Source organism: Entelurus aequoreus, linkage group LG03 (genome assembly GCF_033978785.1).
Source record: "Entelurus aequoreus isolate RoL-2023_Sb linkage group LG03, RoL_Eaeq_v1.1, whole genome shotgun sequence".
In the NCBI taxonomy this organism is placed as follows: Eukaryota; Metazoa; Chordata; class Actinopteri; order Syngnathiformes; family Syngnathidae; genus Entelurus; species Entelurus aequoreus.
The window spans coordinates 56,812,858-56,838,565 of record NC_084733.1 but is presented as its reverse complement, the minus strand read 5'-3'; the positions used below and the strand labels follow the sequence as shown (position 1 = coordinate 56,838,565).

The following is a 25,708-nucleotide window of genomic DNA, read 5'->3' as shown; positions in this document are numbered from 1 at the left end:
GACTGCACGTCACTGTATACACATGTAACCCATATGGAAATATAGTGTCACTAATATATTCTCCCATTATTCATTTCTAATCTATGGTGTTTCAAAGTCACTTTGGTCACTTAAAAATGTTTAAACTTGATGTGTCAAAGTCATGTGGTCACTACAGGGTTAAATTTATGACACATGCACTCAGCACGTTATTCACACGTTGGCCAGTAGAGGTCGCATGCACCTAGTCATTCCAGACATTCCTTCACTGAACGTCAAAGAGTGAAGGCACGAGTCATATCGTTGTGTTGCAAAGACAAGGTTTATACGTTAAAATACTTGTCACTTCTCAAAACGAGTGTTGGAAAAGCAGCATAAGATAGCCTGGTTCCAGTGGGAGCCGGGTTGCTGTGTTTTGTGCTGCTGAGAACTCCAGTAAGTGTTACTTTGTGAGTGAGGCCTACATTAGCAAGCCTGTTAGCCTAGCCATCCTGTTAGCGCTAAAGAGAGGAGTCTGATAACAAGACACAGAGTTAAGATGTACAAAACCAATTGGAGTAATATGATGTCTTGAGAGAATGCCTTGTGACATGTAAGCATGTTGCAGTTGGATCACTTTATTGTATTTTCGTTTTGTGTAAAAGAGAGGTTTATTTAATGTTACTGTGTTCAGCCTTAGCAGTGAGCAGAGGAGCTGCATTCATTCCAATGCTGCTAAAAGCACCCTTGTCATGCTGCTTAAAGGGGAACTGTTGATACATTTCATTTATTAAATTGATACAGTTAAAATGATAACCATTATGATACATGACCAAAATGGGATTTCAGTTAAATCATTTATTTTATTTTGTGATGGTTTAGAAAGTGATAATTCACAGTTCATAATTTAAAGATAAAAAGGTAAAAATCCTTAAATGGATGTAACTAATTTAATTCATTGAAGTCTCAAGTAAGAGGTGAAGCTACAATAGTTTTCATGATTTGATGCTGCTGTTAAAGTCTTACAGACTTATATGGAGTACAGTGTGAACCGACCAGTATTCATATGTCCATGACTAAATGGTTAAAATGAGTAACTGTGTTTATTGATTTAAAATTGAAGTTAATATGGTACCATATGGAAGAGAACTAAGAGTAAAAAGAGTATTCTAACTGATTACATTCTGTACTGCTATGTGCAGATTGTTTTTTTGTATGATCCTGAAGTCTGGTTCCAAGCTGGACTTGAGTTATGATGGCGAGCCAGTCCCAGTGAATGAGAGTCTGCGGAGAGGGAGCGTTTGGATGTGGTGTGGCCAGCTGCATCGGTCTCCACACTCTGCAGTGACCTATAACTGAACTGATCCACCATCAGAGTCGCAAGTATCGAACCAAATCAGTATGGAATAACGGATTACAATAGAACTAAGGATTCCCAACCAAGGAATATAGACAGTGTTCAATTCATTACTACCCGGGTAGAATTCAATTTTTGAAAGGACAATTTAAAAAGGACATTTCTTCTATTTTGCTACTTTTGATTTTTGCAACAGAGCTCTATTTTTATTTTATTTTTGGGGGGTATTTTCAATTTAAAAAGCGCACTGTTCATGTGTTATTGTTTATTATTGTGCAATAAATTTGCCAGCAGTTGTTCTGTGGTCCACTAAGTACGTAACGTCTCATTGCGAGTCTCTCAATTATACAGCCAAGAACCTAGCAATCTTAATTGTTGTACTAACCTGGTATCCTACAGTAGGGGTGCTACACACACATACATATTTTCATTCATTAATACATACATATGTGCACACATAGGTACTCACGCACATTCATAGGTACCTACGCTCCCACATACAAACACAAATACAGTGCATAAATACACACTCAGTTCATACATCTACACGCACATTCACTGTACAAACATACATATACACATAATGTACATATACAAGCACATATGCATACATACACTCATGCACGTTTCAACAAACATTTATTAACGTTGTTCCCCTAGGCCAGGGGTCTGTAACCTGTGGCTCTGGAGCCGCATGCGGCTCGTTTATCCCGCTGTTGTGGTTTCAGCTAGTTTATGCTTCTGTGTATTGTAGTAACTACGCTGTCCCTCGAGGCATCGTTATGAGTCTTTCAAAGTTCTGCATCAGCCTTTCAATTCTTGGGGCAGTGTTTTCTGGTGAGAAACCATGACACTTAAATTAACATGATTTATCTTGTTAGCTTCCTTTGTTGCTAATAAACAATGGTGCCTAGAGAGGGATTGAGAGTTATTGGAACTGGTGCTGTGTTACAATACTTTAATTGCTATCAAAGAAAGCATGTTTGTAAAGGTGGGCAATATGCCTCATGATTGAATCGCATCAACACAGGACAAGTACCAAAAGCCTACCAATTACAGTCTTTACCGCGCCGCTGCTACATAAGGTTAGACTTTATTTTAGGCGGTTGTCACGCTACACAATAAGATTTGGAGGGGGAAGACAGAGCTCGCCTTGACGCAGCAGTTCTTTTAGCTATAGAATAGAGCAATAGTACAGAAACATGGAAATACCTGGTAAGGAAGAAACATGGAAGGAAATTAGATGTTTGACAACTAGTTTTAGGTATAATGCTGTTTTAAAATAATAGCATTACTAACACACACACAACTTTAACTACCACCGGGGAATACTCATCAACAACTCAATAACGTGATAATCATGTAATCTCACAATACTCCGTTTATGGACAAGGAGAGATACAACCACCTAAACACATTCAATCACTGTATCAACTATAATTTATTATTCAAAGTAATATGCCTAAAACTGGTGACAACATAACAGATCATAAAACAGAAATCCAGAAAAGTTGTATCTTGACTATTTGTCAGGTGTTGGTCTTTACTTACAGGGAAACCATAGGGAAAAACTACAAAAGAAACCAGTAACAAAAGAACATGCAAAATACAAAGAAAGAGCAAGACAGGAAAATAATGTGACAATACTCTAAAGGGAACCTTATGTGTAGCATTAACTTCATTATAGTGATCAAATATGTTTTGTGGTTTCAAGTGGTTTTTGATTTGGTGGAAACTGGCCCAACTGGCTTTAGATGCAAAAGGTTGCCGACCCCTGCCCTAGGGCAGTGCTTCTCAAAAATGTTCTGTTACGCCCCCCACCTAGGAAGAAGAAAATGTTGCGCGCCCCACTCTCCATTTTGACTATAAATTGTATAATTTGTCTATAGAATTGTTATAACTATACCTCTGCATAACATTGTAACCTTATATTAACATTAAAGGAAACAACACTCTGGCCTTTCCTCGTCTCCCGCTGTGGTTACAGTGAAGCCAAGTGCTACATACGCTTCATCATATTTTGGTATGGCAAAAAAAGCATGTTCCTCGATATCACCCTGGCATCGCACCCACCACCTCACTGTTTGAGAAGGACTGCCCTAGGGGAGACTGGGTAAAACACGGCTCACTGACAAAGCTTAACCTATTGTTACTATAACAATCTACAAGGTTAATACAGTTCGCTTCTCTTTCTTCCCCTCCATTTATCTGCTTTGTTTTGTATTTCAAGTTATCATTACATATATGTATTGTTGCATTTGAAACAATTGTATTGTTGATAATAGAAGTAATTATTGTTAATATTCATTATCAATAGCGCTTTTCTATCGGTATTTGTATTGCTCCATATGTAGAGCAATAATGTTTATTGTCATTTCTGTGTCATTAATATCTACTTCACTAACTGCTTCGTTAATATATATTTTCGTATCATATTTGCATATGTTGTATTTGCTGATGCTGTTCTGTTGTTGTCGACTCTCCGTCCCCGCAATTTCCTCCTCTGTCTTCCTTTTTTTCTCTTTCTATCCCCTCCGGCGCCAAACATTTAATGAAGTCAAATAAAAATAAGGCAACAAGTGATGGGGCGGTATAGCTCGGTTGGTAGAGCGGCCGTGCCAGCAACTTGAGGGTTGCAGGTTCGATCCCCGCTTCCGCCATCCTAGTCACTGCCGTTGTGTCCTTGGGCAAGACACTTTACCCACCTGCTCCCAGTGCCACCCACACTGGTTTGAATGTAACTTAGATATTGGGTTTCACTATGTAAAGCGCTTTGAGTCACTTGAGAAAAAGCGCTATATAAATGTAATTCACTTCACTTCACTTGATGTGTTTGGACTAAAGGGGAGGTGACGGCAAACAGACACCAGAGGGCAGTAATGTTCACTAGTTTATTATATATATAATAAATATATATATATAACAATAATAATAATAACAATACAACTAAACTATAGAATGGAGTGTGTGACCAAAATACAAGAGTGTGTAAAGTAATACTATGTGTGTAATTTAAGTGAAGTGTGTATTACCAAAGTGTTGAATGAGATACGAGGAAGTCCTGGGGGCAGGCAGGTGATCCGGGCGAGAGAGAAGCGTCAGAGAAGAACGTGTCCAAGCGGGAGGTCGGGAATCCAAAAGGCTGTCCGGGGGGCAAGGGGAACAACAAGGGATCACAGGGGAACACAGGGGAACACAGGAAGCGACAGGTACGGAAGACTATACTCCGGCGCTGCCTGGCAGGTTGTGCGAGCTTATGAAGGCAGGTCCTTCATTACGGGCAGGTGTGCTGATAGCCGGTTATCGATTGCAGCTGGCGGCTGCCATGGGGCGGAGACGCGCACGGCGCGCTCCTGGATGTGCGCGCCCGTGGGTGTGTCCCGAGGTGCGCTCACTGGAGCGCACAGACGGATGAGAGGCGTTGGCAGGAGTCTGAGCCGTAACAACAAAAGTATCCCACACTTCTCTTTTGTAAAGTATATCTGTACAGCAAATATGGGCATCTACATCAACAATATGATTTGCTTGAGTAGCTGCACAGGCCAAAAAAACAACAACATTTATATTTAGAGTAAAGTACGGACAATAAAAAGCAAAGCAGCATTAGCAGCAAATAACCCATCATGCCGACTAATAAACCCAACTAAATCCGAAATAGGAAAAATCTGCAAAATAATCCTGGACAGAGTCAATACAAAAATCATGGACAAAACACCACTCAACCAATGGAGAAATACAGCAGCAGTAATCAAATGGTTTAGCAACATCCAAGACAAACAACAGCACAACTTTATCTCCTTCGATGTCGAAGAATTTTACCCTTCCATCACGCAAGACCTACTGACTCAAGCACTAGACTTCCCCTCGGACTAGGACTCAATCACAGGCAACGAAAGAAACATCATCATTCACGCAAAGAACTCCATACTCATCCGCAACAGTACACCATGGCAAAAAAAGAACAATTCAACATTTGACGTTACTATGGGGAATTTTGACAGAGCAGAAACGTGTGAACTCGTTGGGAGTTTCCTCCTCTCCCAGCTCGCTAGCCTCAACCTGAACCTTGGTATTTACCGTGATGACGGACTGGCAGTGTGTCACGCCTCGCCAAGGAGCAGCGAGAATACCAAGAAGCGCATATGCCAAATCTTCAAAGAGAACGGCCTACGGTTCACGATTGAAGCCAACAAGCAAACCGTCAACTTCCTCGACGTCACTTTCAACCTGAGAAATAACAGCTACCAACCATTCACAAAACCCAACACAACACTCCAATACGTGCACCATGACAGCAACCACCCACCCACCACCATGAAAAGAATACCTACCGAAATCAATAAAAGACTATCGATGCTGTCATGTAGCAGAACTGAATTTGACCAAGCAACCCCCCCGTACCAAAAATCACTTGATGAAAGCGGATACAACTTCACCCTCACCTACGAACCCACGCCAGGAAACCAACCAAAAAAGAGCAGAAAACGAAACAACATTATCTGGTACAACCCCCATACAGTAAAAACGTCTCAACTAATATTGGCCACAAATTCCTCACTCTGATCGACAAACACTTAACACATACGACACATATGTAGAATTAACTGAGGGAGAATTCAAAGCCAGATGGAACAATCACAAGGCTTCTTTCAGAACCAAAGCCTGCGGGATACTACAGAACTCAGCAAACACATTTGGAACCTCAAAGACAATAATGTTGAATATTCAATAACATGGCAAATTCTTGCATTCAGCACACCTTACAACAGTGGTAATGAAAGATGCAACCTTTGCTTAAAAGAGAAACTGTTTATTATATACAGCCCAGACCTGTCATCCCTCAACAAGCGCAGAGAAATTGTATCAGCATGCCGTCACAGAAGGAAACACCTCCTAGGTAACACATGAGCCAATCACCACGCCCCTACGCCTGCCTGTACCTACCCGTTCTGTGTCCTATATAAACCATGGTATGTGAATGCTTCTATTAAAATCTCCTGATGATTGAGGGAACCCCTCATGAAACAGGCCTGTAGAGATGAAGTAGTCTTGTGATTTTTCCCACACATACATATATATATATATATATATATATATATATATATATATATATATATATATATATATATATATCAGTGGCGTGCAGTCACTAGAGGCAGGGGAGGCGGGGCCTCACCTGCCATCATGGAAAGAAAAAAAATGTAAAAAGTAAAAAAATTAATTAAATTGTTATATGTATCCAGTGATTATACTAAAGTTATTTTCCATTTAACTTCACCAGTTTTAGATTATTTTTATTTTTATTTTCACATTTGCCGTTCAAATACTGAGAAGAGACGGAGCAGGATCAGCAGCCAGTTGAGGCACGTCACTGCGTTGTGCCTCAACATGGATTGTGCACAATGACTCGGCTAACTGCTGAGCTGCTGTGCAGTGAGACTGTATTGCTATATGAATTATATCAGCTAACTAAACTATGGCATAGTTTAGTTAGCTGAGGTATATAATGTACAGTGTATTTTGTCAACAACTGTAGGTGTGTAACGTATTTCTTGTGCTGAGCATTCATAAATCTGCTGCAAAAGACGTACTGTCTGAGGCTCGCAGTAATCCGGCCTCCTGGTGGTAGAGGGCGGTAGTGATCCCAGAGATCATTCCTCGCCGCAGAAGAAAAAAAAAAAGTTTGCAAGTCAATTGTTAATTTCCTCTCGCCTGGACTTTTATTAAAAACATGGAGGATTACATATGTAAAATAAAACAGTTTTCTAAACTGGACTTTCAATCGAAGCAGGAGGTAATTTAAAGGTAGACCAACGCCGGAGCTAAAGGGTTTGCTTTTGACTTCGGGACAGAAGACCCGTTCTTTTGAAACGGCGTGGTACACACGCAAAGGCTGACTGTGTGGATGTCCAGCAAGAAAGGTAAGACCATAATAATGTTTTTTTTATTAAATGTGCTTTTTTGTGTGCTACAGTTGTGTAAAGAATGCTGGTATGAGCTTTCAAACATAACCCGTTAACTGCTGCCAATCACATGGTGAAAAAGATACTATTTAGGGTTCATATGTTTGTAAATCTGACTGTGATGATGCAGTGCCTCACCAGACATTAAAGAGATTAAAGATTAAAGTACCAATGATTGTCACACACACACTAGATGTGGTGAAATTTGTCCTCGGCATTTGACCCATCCCCTTGGGGAGCAGTGGGCAGCAGCGGCGCCGCGCCCGGGAATCATTTTGGTGATTTAACCCCCAACTCCAACCCTTGTTGCTGAGTGCCAAGCAGGGAGGTTATGGGTCCCATTTTTATAGTCTTTGGTATGACCTCACCACACGCCACTGATATATATATATATATATATATATATATATATATATATATATATATATATATATATATATATATATATATATATATATATATATATATATATATATATATATATATATATAGTATTTTTTTCATACAATACTATCTTGTTTTTAAAAGGCATTATGGATGTTTAAAAGTGTGCTGTTTTTTTTTTTTTAAAGCTTTGTCACAGAATCACAGCTTGAGGTACTGCTGTAGTTTTATATGCTTGAAACAATTCAAAACAATAACAAATGGACTTTAAACGTCACCTCACACTACTAGTTGGTGAAGACGGTCAGGGAAAGGGGAAGGGACAACCAAATGAAGTGAAGTGAAGTATATTTATATAGCGCTTTTCTCTAGTGACTCAAAGCGCTTTACATTGTGAAACCCAATATCTAAGTTACATTTTTAAACCAGTATGGGTGGCACTGGGAGCAGGTGGGTAAAGTGTCTTGCCCAAGGACACAACGGCAGTGACTAGGATGGCAGAAGCGGGGATCGAACCTGGAACCCTCAAGTTACTGGCACGGCCACTCTACCAACCGGGCTATACCGCCCCAAATGGACGCCACCTTTGTACTTTACAAATAGTTCTCTCTTGAATTCAGTAATATTTCTCACCTTCTTCATCAAAGTGTTACATCCAAGAACGTTGTGTTCTGAATAGGGATTAACGATAAACGGTAATAGCGCTAACTGCGATAAGGCTCCCATTTTCTATCGTTGTGTATTTTAGTTATTTTATTTTAAATAACTTGGTTAAAAGATTTCAGTGTGTGTATAAGTACTTTTTGAGCACATTGAAGAATACCGTGATATTAATGTTAACAGTTATTAATTTGGTAACAATAGCCGTGATATGAAATGTTCATATTGTTAAATCCCTAATGCGGACATGACTTTGTTTGACTGCTGCAATCACACGTACAAGGTTTACGGTGCTTTATGGCGCAACACATCCCATTGTCAGGACTCAACGACCATACAGACGTATGTTTCAACTGGCACCTTTATTTTACCCCATTGTGGATTATTTTGCAGCCATACTCAATTTAAAAAATCACAGAGACTGAGTCACCACATGCGAGGGGATTTGTTTGGACACATGATTCGGCAAAGGATATACGGGCAGACGGACTCATTTGTTTTTGCCACGTGCAATGTTTGGTTGTACGATAACCAAGACAGTATACAAAACTTGGGCAAACATTTGGTGAAAACCCAGTCATCGGATAAGTTGGGCGTATGAACACTGAGATACCACTGTTTTTGTTGGCCCTATGAACTCTACCTAGAAACAAGTGTCAGCAATAAGTGTTGGGGAAGCCATGGAGTACGACTTCCGGACGGCTTCGTGTAGATGCTGGACCACCATCCGCCATCTCAGGAAGGAAAAACAATGCTCTGTCAACACTTTGTAAGGTGGGGACAGTGTGCTGCTGACCTTGACTTGGGATGATGTGAATTGGTGGAAGGAATTCTTTGTAGACCTCCTCAATCCCACCTATACGTATCCCTATGAGAATGCAGTGCCTGTTTATTTTTTGGTGGGCTCTTCTATTTCCGGGGCTGAGGTTGCCAAAGTAGTTAAAAAGGTCCTGAGTGGCAGGGCCCCAGCGGTGGATGATATCTGTCCGGACTTCCTTCAGGCTAAGGATGCTGTGGGGCTGTCTTAGTTGACAAGACTCTGCAGCATTGCGTCGACATTGGGGGCGGTGCATCTGATATGGCAGTCCGGGGTTATGGTTCCTTTTTAAGAAGGTGGACCAAAGGGTGTGTTCATACTACCGTGGGATCAAACTCCTCTATCTTTCTGGTAAATTTTATTCAGGTGTACTGGAGGAGGCTACGCTGGATAGTCAATCCACTGATTCAAGAGGAGCATTGTGGTTTCCGTCCTGGTCGTGGAACTTTGCACCAGCACTATACTCTCAGCAGGGTTGTTGAGGGCCCGTGGGGCTCTCAATTTACCGGTTGAGCTACGTTCCGACACTCACCTATGTTCATGAGCTTTGAGTTGTGACCAAAAGGACAAGATTGTGAGTACCCTATGAGTGAGAAACTCTGTTATTCCGGAAGAGCAGGAGTAAAGTTGTGAGATGAGGTGACTTAGGCATCTGGTTAGTACGCCGCCCGAAAGCCTCCCTGAGGAGGTGTTCAGGACATGTCCGACCAATAAGAGGCCATGAGGAAAACTCAAGTTAGAGAGACTGTCTCCCAGCTGGCCTGGGAACGCCATAGGATCCCTGGAAAGAGCTTGACGGAGAGGAAAGTCTAGGCTTCTCTGCTGAGGCTGCTGCCCATGCGACCTGACCCCAGATAATCGGAAGAAGATGGATGAAAATGTTAGCACAAATGTAACATGATGAAGAAAAATAACTAGAGCAATTCTGTTGATGATTTAGCACTCCTAGCACACACACACCAACATATGCAGGAGAAATCATGCAAACTGGAAACAACAGCTGCTTCGCTTGGACTCAAAATCAACACATCAAAAACTAAGTTAATGCGTATCAACAACAAGAACAACTCCCCAATAAACATGGATCATGACCAGTTAGACGAGGTTGCCACCTTTACATACCTAGGAAGCATTATTGCTGTGGACGGAGGAACGGAGGAGGATGTCAGTGCCAGAATTGGAAAAGCAAGGACCATATTCACTATCCTAACTAAAATCTGGAAAGCAAAAAACATATCACTCAAGACCAAACTGCAAATCTTCAACTCAAACGTTAAATCCACCTTACTCTACAGTTCAGAAACCTGAAGATCACCGCCAACATACTCAACAAAATACAGACATTCTTCAACCGCTGCCTCCGTCACCTCCTAGGTATCTACTGGCCTAACACCATCTCCAATGCCAACCTGTGGGACCTCACGAGACAAGACACAATAGAAACACAAATCAGGAGGAGGAAATGGAACTGGATCGGTCACACACTGCGTAGACCAGGGGTGGGCAATTAATTTTTACCGGGGGCCGCATGAGCAACCCGAGCACTGCTGGAGGGCCACACCGACAACATTTCAATTAAATGTTGCTCAAATTATTTTTGATATACCGTAAGATAAATAATAATAATAATAATATTTTCATTTAACCTAACTTATCTTTATACAAAAGCAGATGGCGTATAATGGTTTTATTTTTTAACACTTTCTTACACAACACTTCCTGATGTATAATACAATGCAAAAATTTCAATTTCTGTCACTTTATCCTGCATCCTCTTTGTTGTGAACGTAGCACGCCTGTAAGGTGATTAGCGAAGAAGGAGGAAGCGTTGCTGTTGCGGAAACGAGGAGTGAGGATAGATGTGCGTGTGGAAAGAACGAGATAAGTTGAGCTGTGTTAGTATAAGTTGCTCAATAAAAGTTTAAAAAGAGTGTCAGACTTGGTGTGCACTTCTTCTGGACGCTACAATTGGTGTCAGAAGTGGGATGAAATGCCTCCCAGTTCGCCTTGCCATCAAACCTGGGAGTCTTCATTGAGGGCGGAATTCCCCCAGGCCAAGCAGCGTGCGCTGCACCTGTAGACGCTGCCTCTCTCCTTCCTCCCTTTCTCTCTCTCTTTGCGACAAGCTTCTCACGTCCGGGATACACACAGACATCTGCAGTGCTGCCGGCACCTTAAGTCCCCACTCAATGTCCTTTCCCTCCCGTTCCATCTTGACAAAGTCGCCAGGAAACATCATGGCACGTACCTCCCGATGACATAGCAGGTTGAGCACACAAGCAGCGCAGTATGCGCACACAATTAAGCAGCGGCAGTATGCACAAAGTTTTACTTATGATACCAAATGTAGCGTCCAGAAGAAGTGCACACCAAGTCTGACGCTCTTTTTAAACTTTTATTGAGCAACCTATACTAACACAGCTCAACTTATATCTCGTTCCTTCCACACGCACGTCCATCCTCACTCCTCATTTCCGCAACTCAAAATCACAACATCAACTTCAGCAGGTCGTTACACTATATTCTTTAAACACAGCAACCTGTGCAGTCCATGTCTTGTTGAAAACACGCCATTCGTCATCGACTTTTCTTTTTTTAGCGTCTCGGGGATAACCGGGCATCACTTGTCGCTGTGCGCCTTCACTCACAGGACATACGCCCATAAATAACACTTTTCAAAATAAAAGCAGCACAGTTGTATTGCACGCACGACACAGATGTTTTTTTAAATCTATTTTGTGATTTGTGATTGCCGCTGCGCCACGAGCATACGTCCACACGGAAGTAATACAAATAAAGCTTTTCAAAACAAAAGCAGCACCGTTGTATTGCACACTCGAAATAGATACTTTTTAAAATGTATTTTGTAATTTATGATTGGCCTCACGCGGGCCAGACAGGGACGTACAAAGGGCCGGATGCGGCGCGCGGGCCGCAGAATGCCCATGTCTGGCGTAGACACAATACATCAATCACAAAACAATCTCTAACATGGAACCCGCAAGGCAAGAGGAAGAGAGGAAGGCCTAAAGCCACCTGGAGAAGAACCACATAGCAGGAGATGAAGGCGCAAGGGCTGTCATGGCAACAACTGGAGCGGAGGGCACAAGACCGAAGGGGATGGAGGAGTTTCATCAATGGCCTATGTTCCTTAGGGAATTTAAAGGCCTAAGTAAGTAAAATTCTGTTGATCTACATATCATAAAAGGTGACATTTTAAATTGAATCCTACATTTATGTTGTATGTGTAACTTATAGCATTGTTGTGTTTGGAGACATTTAAATTGAAAAGCATATAGTAAAAAGGTAGTCCTCTAGTTAACCTGCGATGTGGTGTCCCCAAACAACACTTCTAGGTCAGTCTAAGGTCAGAGCTGCGGGTCATCACTATGTAAAGTGTAACAGGTTTGCTCTTGGACAGCAGAACATTTGGTGCATGTGCTTGGCAGCGGTGGAAGAAAGGGATTTGAAGACGGTTGTGACTCACAAACAGCCAGGAGACACGCTGATGATTCATCTAACACACATGAAGCATCACAGTGTGTAAACATAAATAGAAAAATGTTGCAGCATTACTAATGTGAGACTAGGTCAGCGGCGCGCCACAGGCACTCTTTTCAGTGGCAGAGGTCTTATGGGCAAAGACATCACGCTCCTCCAACTGTGGCAGCAGCAATTTAAATGAGCCCAAAAGGTCACATTTGCTTTACACAATATGACTCATTTGTTCAGCCACATCTATCACTACATCACGTATGGCAATGTCGCGAATGCAGAGCAGCAACATATGAATTTCACTGACCTGATACAACACTGGGGATTTTGGACAGAAAGCTCTTAACAGTCCTTATGGCAACTCCTCCTGCTTTCTCATCTTGGATCCTGGTGACGATGCCCTCAATCTGTAAAGAGTGTCCACATTAGTTGCATACCGTAAAATGCTTTACGGAAAAAAAATAATGAAAAGCATAAGTGAAAATAGGGAGCCAAACAACAAGACCATGTCTCATGTCAATAACATTTTAATTTTTGAAATTTAACTAGGGCTGCAATGATTAATCGATTAAATCAATTTGATTAGAAAAAAAGCTTAATTGTATATTATGCTGTTTTAGTTAATTGTTTGAGTGTAATTAATAAGCATTTCTAAAAATCTATACTGTGTGGACTGCCCGGAACTTTAAATACGCAGACATAGTTTCCGCAATAGAGTGCACATTATAGTGGTGGTGTGCATTTTTTAAATAATGCACACATGTTAATAGTACAATTTCAATTGTGATGATGTGCATTTATTAGAATAACAGAACAAAGGTTATGGCAAGCAGTAAAATGTTTATTTAGAAAATGTTCCTTAAAAAAACAATACTATGATGTATATTCTATCCGATTACTCGAAGAATAGAACAAGAATATTCGATTACTAAAAAAATGATAGCTGCAGCCCTAAATGTCATATTTTCAACACAAAAAAAAGGTCTTCAGCGTATGGTCTGAAAACACATTTAGGAGTACAATGAAATCTCAGTTTTTGTACCTTCCCTATGATTCGGTTTTCGACAAAAACTTTCACAAAAAATTTGCCCCAATTTTCATACACTACCTCTGTTATCTACAGCAGAAATGTCCAAACTTCAGCCCCTAGGCTTTTTTCAATTGTCCCATGAGACACCATGAGATATTAAAGGAAGCCTACCAACAGGGAAATAGCACACATCTTTATATTCAACATAATAGTTGGCAACATAATAGTTGGCTATTATGTCGCCAACTAGTGGCCAATGTAAGTACTTCAGGTCGATGAGCTTACATTATATTCTAAAATGATATTTGTGCAGCATTGATTTATATGACCCAATGCAAACAACCCTACCTAGTCATGGTGCAAAAAATTAAAAAAATCCAACCAAAACAAAAAGCCAACAGACAGGGTCAGGTTTAACACAACCTGCTCACTGAACGTTGTGGACATTATAAAAACATGAACCCAACATAAAAAAGTCTAAATTACATTCATTTAAATCCATTACGAAGCATGATGGAAAAAAATGCAAAATACTCTCCACGCATTTTAGCTGCTTGATATTTCTGAATGATAAAAGAACTTTAAGGAGGTCGTCACGGAAGAAAACAAGGTAGAAGTCGAACTTTCATCATACTCCTAATAGTGTTTATATATATATATATATATATATATATATATATATATATATATATATATATATATATATATATATATATATATATATATATATATATATATATATATATATATATATATATATATATATATATATATATATATATATATATATATATGTATGTGTGTAAAAATGTGTATATAGTTACTGTACATGCAGTCGACCAATGCGGCCCCCAATTAAAAAAGTTTGGACATCCTTGTCCTACAGCCAAACATTCAAGTGCCCAAACAAAGAATCCCACACGGTGGTAGATCAGTCACTGTGCTTTTTTTTCCCACAAAATAGACCTGCAAAATCACCGATCATGGTGTCAGAAAAAGTTGCTAATGACTACACTTTGATAAAGAATGTCGGAAACAATATTGAATTCAAGAAAGAACAAGTACCGTAGCTTCCTTCCGCTCATTAACATCTTCATCAAGTCTTTTATGAGTCAATTACATCAGAAATCAGAATCAGAATCAGAAATACGTTAGTAATCACCGAAGGGAAATTCTGATTTTCAGCCCAATCCCATTCAAATAGAACAGGAACGCTGACGGGTCTGCCAACTTCCGGCACCCCTCCCTTTTTTTTTTATGCTTTAAAAAATATATTTTTTGTCAATATTTTTTGGTGTTTGGAACAGATTAGTTATGATAATTATTTCCTAAGGGAGGGCAGCACGGTGGAACAAGGGTTAGTGCATGTGCCTCACAATACGAAGGTCCTGAATTCAATCCAGGGCTCAGGATCTTCTGTGTGGAGTGCATTTTCTCCCCGTGACTGCATGGGTTCCCTCCGGGTACTCCGGCTTCCTCCCACCTCCAAAGACATGCACCTGGGGATAGTTTGATTGGCAACACTAAATTGGCCCTAGTGTGTGAATGTGAGTGTGAATGTTGTCTGTCTATCTCTGTTGGCCCTGTGATGAGGTGGCAACTTGTCCAGGGTGTACCCCGCCTACCGTCCGAATGCAGCAGAGATAGGCTCCAGCACCCCCCCTGACCCCCAAAGGGACAAGCGGTAAAAAATGGATGGATGAATGAATTTCCTATGGGAAAAAAATCCTTCCGTTTTTTTACGATTCAAAACAAATTACTACCAAAAACAGAGGTAAACCAATGAAACAGCCGAGTCATACCAAAGACTATAAAAATGGGACCCATAACCTCCCTGCTTGGCACTCAGCAACAAAGGGTTGGAGTTGGGGGTTAAATCACCAAAATGATTCCCGGGCGCAGCGCCGCTGCTGCCCACTGCTCCCCAAGGGGCTGGGACAAATGCAGAGGACAGATTTCACCACATCTAGTGTGTGTGTGACAATCATTGGTACTTTAATCTTAATCTTAAAAACTCTGTTTTTTTCTTGATTTTTCTGTAAATACAGAATTTCTCAATTTGAATATTTTTTTGGAATTTGTGCTGCCTGCAATTATTTTTTTCTAGGTCTTGTGATTGGCTAATACGGCCCTAGAATAAAAAATAAAAAAAGGCTACCAGTCATATGTTTCACAGCTTTTTAAATGTTTTTATTTTATCAGATTATTTTAGACAATTGTACGCTTCAACTTTGTGGGACCAGTTAGAGAACATTCTCTTTTGTCCCCCAAATGATTGATTGGATTAGTTTGGTGTTGAAGAGTTTGTCAGGGCTCAACACACCATCACACATCTTTGGAGATGAATGTGAGTCGATACCAGTGACTTTTAAATACACAAATGGACATAAATCTCACAAAATCACACACAATGGTCCCAGCGGAATGGAAACATTTATAGTTGCAAAACTGAAATTATTTGCAGATTTTCTATTGTAGTCCTGGCCAGTGCATGATGTATTTAGCACATTGGTTGTCAAACCTATTTCACCAAGTAACAACTCAGATTAAATTATGGGGCGGTATAGCTCGGTTGGTAGAGCGGCCGTGCCAGCACCTTGAGGGTTCCAGGTTCGATCCCCGCTTCCGCCATCCTAGTCACTGCCGCTGTGTCCTTGGGCAAGACACTTTACCCACCTGTTCCCAGTGCCACCCACACTGGTTTAAATGTAATTTAGATATTGGGTTTTCACTATGTAAAAGCGCTTTGAGTCACTGGAGAAAGGCGCTATATAAATATAATTCACTTCACTTATACTTGTATATCGCTTTTCTACCTTCAAGGTACTCAAAGCGCTTTGACACTTTCAGCATTCACCCATTCACACACACATTCTCACACTGATGGTGGGAGCTGCCATGCAAGGCGCTAACCACGACCCATCAGGAGCAAGGGCGAAGTGTCTTGCTCAAGGACACAACGGACATGACAAGCCATGCCGTCCCCCAAAATACTTGGCTCTCCAAGTACCACCATAATGACCACCATTAAAGTACAATAGCGTGGTAAGCCCCAGTATTCATTAAAAACAAGGCAGCAGTTTTATTTAATAAGTATATTTAAAATTTATGGCTACTGTAACATTACACACACTGCACAAACATCAACAGTGATACTCCATATCAATCAATCATCAATCAATGTTTATTTATATAGCCCTAAATCACAAGTGTCTCAAAGGGCTGCACAAGCCACAACGACATCCTCGGTACAGAGCCCACATACGGGCAAGGAAAAACTCACCCCAGTGGGACGTCGGTGAATGACTATGAGAAACCTTGGAGAGGACCGCATATGTGGGTAACCCCCCCCCCCCCCCCCCTCTAGGGGAGACCGAAAGCAATGGATGTCGAGTGGGTCTGACATAACATTGTGAAAGTCCAGTGCACAGTGGATCCAACACATCAGCGAGAGTCCAGTCCACAGCGGGGCCAGCAGGAAACCATCCCGAGTGGAGACGGGTCAGCAGCGCAGAGATGTCCCCAACCGATGCACAGGCTAGTGGTCCACCCGGGGTCCCGACTCTGGACAGCCAGCACTTCATCCATGGCCACCGGACCTATGCAACTCCCCCTCGCAAGGGACAGGGGAGAAGAGGAGAGAAGAAAAGAAACGGCAGATCAACTGGTCTAAAAAAGGGGGGTCTATTTAAAGGCTAGATTATACAAATGAGTTTTAAGATGGGACTTAAATGCTTCTACTGAGGTAGCATCTCTAACTGTTACCGGGAGGGCATTCCAGAGTACTGGAGCCCGAATAGAAAACGCTCTATAGCCCGCAGACTTTTTTTTGGCTTTGGGAATCACTAATAAGCCGGAGTTCTTTGAACGCAGATTTCTTGTCGGGACATATGGTACAATACAATCGGCAAGATAGGCTGGAGCTAAACCGTGTAGTATTTTATACGTAAGTAGTAAAACCTTAAAGTCGCATCTTAAGTGCACAGGAAGCCAGTGCAGGTGAGCCAGTATAGGCGTAATATGATCAAACTTTCTTGTTTTTGTCAAAAGTCTTGCAGCCGCATTTTGTACCATCTGTAATCTTTTAATGCTAGACATAGGGAGACCCGGAAATAATACGTCACAGTAATCGAGACGGGATGTAACGAACGCATGAATAATGATCTCAGCGTCGCTAGTGGACAAGATGGAACGAATTTTAGCGATATTACGGAGATGAAAGAAGGCCGTTTTAGTAACACTCTTAATGTGTGACTCAAACGAGAGAGTTGGGTCGAAGATAATACCCAGATTCTTTACCGAGTCGCCTTGTGTAATTGTTTGGTTGTCAAATGTTAAGGTGGTATTATTAAATAGATGTTGGTGTCTAGCAGGACCGATAATCAGCATTTCCGTTTTCTTAGCGTTGAGTTGCAAAAAGTTAGCGGACATCCATTGTTTAATTTCATTAAGACACGCCTCCAGCTGACTACAATCCGGCGTGTTGGTCAGCTTTAGGAGCATGTAGAGTTGAGTGTCATCAGCATAACAGTGAAAGCTAACACCGTACTTGCGTATGATGTCACCCAGCGGCAGCATGTAAATACTAAAGAGTGCAGGGCCAAGAACCGAACCCTGGGGAACTCCGCACGTTACCTTGACATAGTCCGAGGTCACATTGTTATGGGAGACGCACTGCATCCTGTCAGTAAGATAAGAGTTAAACCAAGACAAGGCTAAGTCTGACATACCAATACGTGTTTTGATACGCTCTAATAAAATATTATGATCGACGGTATCGAAAGTGGCGCTAAGATCAAGAAGCAGCAACATAGATGACGCATCAGAATCCATCGTTAGCAATAGATCATTAGTCATTTTTGCGAGGGCTGTCTCCGTAGAGTGATTTGCCCTGAAACCGGATTGAAAAGGTTCACAGAGATTGTTAGTCACTAAGTGTTCATTTAGCTGCTGTGCAACAATTTTTTCGAGAATTTTGGAAATAAACGGAAGGTGGGAGACCGGTCGGTAGTTTACCATGAGGTCAGGATCGAGGTTAGGTCTTTTGAGCAGAGGATGAATAACCGCTAGGGGAACAGTGCCGGAGGAAAGTGATAAGTTTATAATATTTAACACTGATGGACCTAATAATACAAACAGTTCCTTGATAAGTTTCCCAGGAAGTGGGTCAAGTAAACATGTTGTTTGTTTTATCCCACTTACACGCTGTAATAATTCCTCTAATGTTATTTCATCAAAAATAGAGAGACTATTTTGGAGGGCATTGTCCGTCATATATACAGTCGTATTTGTGTTAATAGAACCCCGTTGTAGCTGAGATGCATTGTCTTTAATCTCCTTTCTAATGAGTTCAATTTTCTTATTAAAGAAATTCATAAAATCCTCTGCCGAGTGGGTGGAGCTACTGGGAGGAGTCCCTTGTTGGGTTAGCGATGCTACTGTACTAAACAGAAATTTAGGATCGTTTTTGTTGAGGCGGATGAGATTTGAGTAGTATTTAGCTTTAGCTAAGGTAAGCATGCGTTTATAAGTTATTAAACTATCACTCCATGCTTGATGGAAAACCTCAAGTTTAGTCGCGCGCCATTTGCGTTCCAGTCTTCTACATGATAATTTATGAGCTCTAATTTCTTCTGTAAACCTTGGGGTGCGCCTTTTAGGGGCCCTTTTTTGCTTTAGCGGTGCTATACTATCAATAATTTCGCGCAAGGCATCGTCAAAGTTGTTAGTGAGGTTATCAATAGAGCCGACATTATTTGGGAATGGTGCCATTACCGAAGGCAGTAGGTCAGCAAGAGTCATCGTTGTGGCAGCATTAATGTTGCGGCCGCTATAGCAGTTATTATTATTATTAACTTGTTGACAATGAGTCAAAACTTCAAATTTTATAAGGTAATGATCGGACATTACTTTAGTATATGGAAGTATCATAACTTTGGAGGTGGTGACACCCCTGACAAGCACTAGATCTATTGTATTACCGTTGTGATGCGTGGGTTCATGTATTATTTGTGTAAGACCACAGCTATCAATTATGGTTTGGAGCGCCACGCACTGAGGGTCCGATGGGGTATTCATATGGATATTAAAGTCCCCCATTATGATTATATTGTCGGCGTGCGTCACTAGATCAGCAACAAACTCTGAGAATTCACTGATAAAGTCCGAATAGGGCCCAGGGGGGCGGTAGATAACAGCCAGGTCGAGAGGTAGCGGTGTGACAGACCTCATAGTAAGCACCTCAAACGATTTATATTTATTATTTAGGTTAGGGGTAAGGTTGAAATTTTCATTGTATATTAGTGCGACACCCCCTCCCCTTTTAAGAGGACGGGCAACATGCGCATTCGTATAGTTAGAAGGAGATGCCTCATTGAGCGTAAAAAATTTGTCTGGTTTGAGCCAGGTTTCGCTAAGACCAATGACGTTAAGATTGTTGTCTCTAATGACCTCATTAACTAATAACGCCTTGGGAGACAATGATCTTATGTTTAAAAAGCCCATATTATAGGTATTGGGCTGTTTTGACGAGTTTTTGTTAAGATTATCCGTAGTGGCAATATTAACAATGTTGCGTTTATTATGCGTAGTGCACTTTAAATAGTTTCGACCATATCTAGGAATTGATATGACGGGAATTTTCCGATTGTTTTCTTGGTGCTGCAATAGACTGGACATATCATAATTTGCCACCTCAGTAGAATGCATGTCCACCTCTGACACAGACACAACAGAAAAAACATTATGTGAATTGTGTATTATTCTAAGAGAATTGCTATGCGTACATGGATTATCCAGCCTGGCGCTGGCTAGTTCTAGCTTAACTGACTCCTCACCCGGACTAACAGACATTGTAATTGCCTGTGACCGGGCTTGCTCTAGTGTAGTCAGTCAAGTGAGACTTAAATAGTAGTCTATGTTTCTAGACAGGATGATGGCGCCTTCCTGGTTAGGGTGAAGGCTGTCTCTCATCAGCAAGCCTGGTTTGCCCCAGAAAGAGGGCCAGTTATCAATAAACGTTAGTCCCTGTTGCCTACAGAAGCTAGGCAGCCACTTGTTAAGCGAGACTAATCTGCTATATCTCTCATCATTGCCTCTCGCAGGCAGGGGACCAGAGACAATTACTCGATGCCTGGACATCTTTCTGGCGAGATCACAAGTCCTGGCTATGTTTCTCTTTGTAATCTCTGACTGTCTCATTCTAGTGTCATTGGAGCCAACGTGTACAACTATATTCGCATAATTAGTGGTGCGATTAGCCTGTCGTACGTGTTTACTAGGCCTGTTGCAAGTTAGCTCCCTAAGATTAGCTTCAATGTCAGGTGCTCTGGCCCCGGGGATACACTTTATTGTGGCTGGTTTGCTAAGCTTTAGGTTTCGGGTGATGGAGTCCCCTATGACTAAGGTGTGGTGCCCGGTAGACTGGGGTGTAGGACTAGCTAAAGAGCTAAATCTATTATGCGTCTCAACCGGTACACCGTAGCTTGTAGGCCGCTTAGGACTGCTACAAGCTGGGCTAGTTAGCTCGCTACAGCTAACGCTAGCAGATGTGTCCGCAACATCTAAAGTTACGACATTACTCTGCTCTAACTGGCGGACACGGCCCTCTAGCAGAGCCAACCTCTCCGTGAGTATGGTGCAAGACGCGCAGGAAGCCATTACTCACAGTGTTTTCTGTCACCGAGTGAAGTTCCTGCTGTCCTCAGGGAAGTGGTCGCGGTGTGCGGGAGTAGCTTCCTACTTACCTTCTGACCGGCGCTGCCTTTCTCCGCGCTAGCTTAGCAGCTAGCTAGCTTAGCAGCTAGCTAGCTTAGCAGCTAGCTAGCTTTTAGTGCAGCGGCTCCAAGTACATATTTACAGACTTCTTTGACGTATCACTAGATGGAGCCCGTGGTACGCGTACTGAGAATCACTGAAATAGCAGGATCAAAAGTTAGGAGGGGAAAAAAGGCAGCCATAGTTGAAGATAAACATCACACCTTTCAAAGCAGATATAGTTCCCCAAACACATTCCGCACCTAAAATTAGGCACAGCATACATCATTAAATCACACAAACATACTCTGGTAATTGAAAATAAATTGAATCACAAACAAAACATCCAGACACCAACCTAAATGTTTTCGGGGGGGTTTAAGTAATTTTTTTTTGTTGGGTCTTGTCTTTGAATGGATTGTTTAAGAGCAGAAGCAGTCAGGTGTGAGACATCTAATGGGGTCACCAGAAATCTATGGACAACAAAAAGAACCCGACTACGCACACCCAGCTATGGTGTTTTGTAAAAGGTTGTTGTTTCTTTACTGCTCACTAAGGAGAACACAGGAAAACACAAAATAGGCTATGGTTGGATGGAGCTACAGTAGGTTCATTTAAAAAAGACGCTTTCTCTTTCCCCAAGTAGGTTATGCAGTGTCCAAGGCTAAGTCACAAGAGGGTGAGCTAACGGCAGCATGCCTGTTTATTTTTGGTATTTATAGCTATATATCTTCACATTCAACGATGAGCAGTTTACTTACCCAGGTACAGTGGTACAACGTGTCCTGGGTCTTCCCCGTGGCCTCCTACCGGTCGGACGTGCCCGAAACACCTCCCTAGGGAGGCGTTCGGGTGGCATCCTGACCAGATGCCCAAACCACCTCATCTGGCTCCTCTCGATGTGGAGGAGCAGCGGCTTTACTTTGAGCTCTCCCCAGATGACAGAGCTTCTCACCCTATCTCTAAGGGAGAGCCCAGCCACCCGGCGGAGGAAACTCATTTCGGCCGCTTGTACCCGTGATCTTGTCCTTTCGGTCATGACCCAAAGCTCATGACCATAGGTGAGGATGGGAATGTAGATCGACCGGTAAATTGAGAGCTTTGCCTTCCGGCTCAGCTCCTTCTTCACCACAACAGATCGATACAGCGTCCGCATTACTGAAGACGCTGCACCGATCCGCCTGTCGATCTCCCGATCCACTCTTCCCTCACTCGTGAACAAGACTCCGAGGTACTTGAACGCCTCCTCTTGGGGCAAGATCTCCTCCCCAACCCGGAGATGGCACTCCACCCTTTTCCGGGCGAGAACCATGGACTCGGACTTGGAGGTACTCTGTATTAAATATAACACACATATTGTCAGAAAGGGGAAAATTAGCTTGAACATGGTTACATAAATTATTAAAAGGTAATCACACTTAAGGCTGGGCAATATATCGATATACGCGATATATCGCGTGTTTGTCTCGCGATATAGAAAATGACTATATCGTGATTAAAAGTTAAACTTAAAGTACCAATGATTGTCACACACACACAAGGTGTGGTGAAATTTGTCCTCTGCATTTTACCCATCCCCTTGATCACCCCCTGGGAGGTGAGGGGAGCAGTGGGCAGCAGCGGTGCCGCGCCCGGGAATCATTTTTGGTGATTTAACCCCCAATTCCAACCCTTGATGCTGAGTGCCAAGCAGGGAGGTAATGGGTCCCATTTTTATAGTCTTTGGTATGACTCGGCCGGGGTTTGAACTCACAACCTACCGATGTCAGGGCGGACACTCTAACCACTAGGCCACTGAGTAGGTGGCCTAGTGATATTGGAGTAGACGTTCTCACGCAGTTGCTTTTAGCTGCTGGCATTACACTACAGGCTCTTCCTACTCTTTCCTGTGTCTCCTTCTCACAGACAGACAAGCGCACCTTCTTACACACGTCACATACTGTCACGTCATACGTCACATACGTATACGCCCTCGCGCAGCAAAGAGGTAGCAGCATTGGTAACGTTAGCTGTGATGCTAGCGTAGCCGTGCGAATGGTAATACGAGAAAGAGAAGGTGCGAATCTGGTAAGAAATGAAGGAATAATTAATTCCCCCAAAAAACAGCAGGGGGTCCATCGTCTGGCGGTGGTTTGGCTTCAAGTGGGAATATGTCGAACAGACGACCGTAATTTGTCAAGTGTGGGGCAAAAGCGTTGCTGTAAAAAGTAGCATTACTGCTAATATGTAGCATCATTTGAAAAGTATCCTGCTAGAGAATGAAGAGTGCTTACTCCGCATGTCAGCATCTACGTTCGGTGCCACACGCCCACACCATCAAAATGCAGAGGCAAACATTTCCAGATCAACACCGTATGAAAAAAGTAGTGATTTTTTTAGTTGTGATTTCCTTCTCTGCATGAAAGTTTTAAAGTAGCATATATTAATGCAGTATGAAGAAGAATGTTTTAATGTAGACACATAGAATCATCATACAGCTGTGATTATATGCATCAAGTGTTCATTCAAGACTAAGGCAAAATATTGAAATACATATCGTGTATCGCGATATGGCCTTAAAATATTGCGATTTTTAAAAAAGGCCATATCGCCCAGCCCTAATCACACTGACAGGAAATTATATCCATATCCACAAGAAGTATATATATATATAGAAATGGTAAAACACACATCATGCAGGGCAAAGGAGGAGCGAGGAAGACAATAACCAATCTCTCACCACAAGCTGACAGCGAAGCCTGACATGAATTCTTCACTTTGGCCGTGTTTAAACCTCTTACAGAGGTGCACTCAGATGTGTCGAGCTCAGAGCTTGTTTGTTTACTCCAGAAGTGGTTTGACATCAGTACCGACAGCATAATATTCAGTACCCCCTTTGAAGCCAAAGCTTCTGTGCTGCACAACACTTTGTGCTTAATCCAACTCCCCTGAGACGACAACAAAGAGGATGAAGTATTTTTGTTGTCATGCAGTAATGGACCTTAGACTGGAGGAGCAGCACCATGAGAAGAACTCATTATCTGCTTTCAGGATGTCAGCAGACAATAAACGCTGGTCACAGTTAACAGAAAGGGCGCCTCCTATCTCTTGAAGTATAAGCTAATGGTGTCTATGCAGGGTCTCTGAGAGCATAACAGCTCGGTGTCCCTCGCTACAAACCATTATCTGAAGGACACTTGCCTATCTCACAAGCGTACAAAAATATATTGTATATATACCTGTATGTGAGAGGGCACATTTGTTTGAAGGAAGATAAAAGCTGTATCTATGCACAAGCCAACATCAGAAAACATTACAACCATGTGTTTAAACGACGTGTTGTATCAAAGGTGAAATTAAATTAACTGAATTGACACATCAGCTACACTTTTTTTTTAACTGTCCATTTTCTTGTTTATACTTTCTCTCTGTTGAGTGCCGCATTATTAGGCTGACCATATTCTGAAATCCCAAAAAGAGGACACATATATGCAGGCCAAGGCAGGCAGCACGCCAAGGCCGTTACTAGGTGAAAATTTGCCAATGATACTTGAACTTGCCATATAAATAATATATTTATTTAAATAAAGCATTTTTTCTCCTCTGTTGACAGCAGTGTTGGCGCTAGGAATTTTCAAGTCATAAAAATGGGGTCCCACAGTAAATTTTTGGGGTCCGGTCCCACTTTTTTGTAAGCATTTTGAAAACAAATGACAAATGTATGAATTATCCTGTTATGTTTCACATTCTATATTGTGTTTTGGAAAAAGGTTGTCATAAACGTTTTTTAATTCATCAAAAAAATAATGCAAAAGAAAACCAATGTCTATGCTTATGTAAATGTATTCAGTTATAAACATTCATTCGCTTTCTTCTTTCCTTCATGGATCTAAACTTTACCGCTGCTGGTAGTTTTTTCTATGTTTTTATTTAATAAGTTGTAGGTGTATTTATTTCAGTATAAAAGTGTAAAAAGTGTTTTGCTTGGGTCATGAAATGAGGATAATGGTGTGCCAGGGCATACATACATTGTATATTTAACTTTTACATAACTTTTACATCAACTTGAGATCTATTCCTCATTTCAAAATGTTTTAGTTTTTTTATGTTGTTTTTCTTTTGTTTGTTTTTTTGTTTGTTTGTTTTCCGCCCTTTTTTGTCAAACAAAACTATGTTTTTTATGGCAAACACACAAAATATGCTAAATCTTCCACCAACAATATTTTTCAAAGTGGAATATTTGATGTGAAGTAATCGGAACATTTGATAGGTCAATAATTCATAATAACATTGATTTTGATTCAATATTA

The 25,708-nt window shown here is 41.5% G+C and overlaps 1 protein-coding gene across 4 annotated transcripts in view; it reads right to left on the bottom strand.

Moving 5' to 3' along the window:
• Nucleotides 1-25,708, bottom strand: part of LOC133646660 (regulator of G-protein signaling 6-like) — a 183,802-nt gene that overhangs the window by 64,013 nt on the left and 94,081 nt on the right. For all 4 annotated transcript variants that reach the window (XR_009825329.1, XM_062042258.1, XM_062042259.1 and 1 more), the window contains exon 3: nt 12,942-13,041. Coding sequence is in view for 3 of the 4 variants with exons in the window: in XM_062042258.1 (XP_061898242.1) it covers nt 12,942-13,041 (100 nt within the window). In the remaining variant the exon portion in view is untranslated. The remainder of the gene's footprint in view (nt 1-12,941; nt 13,042-25,708) is intronic.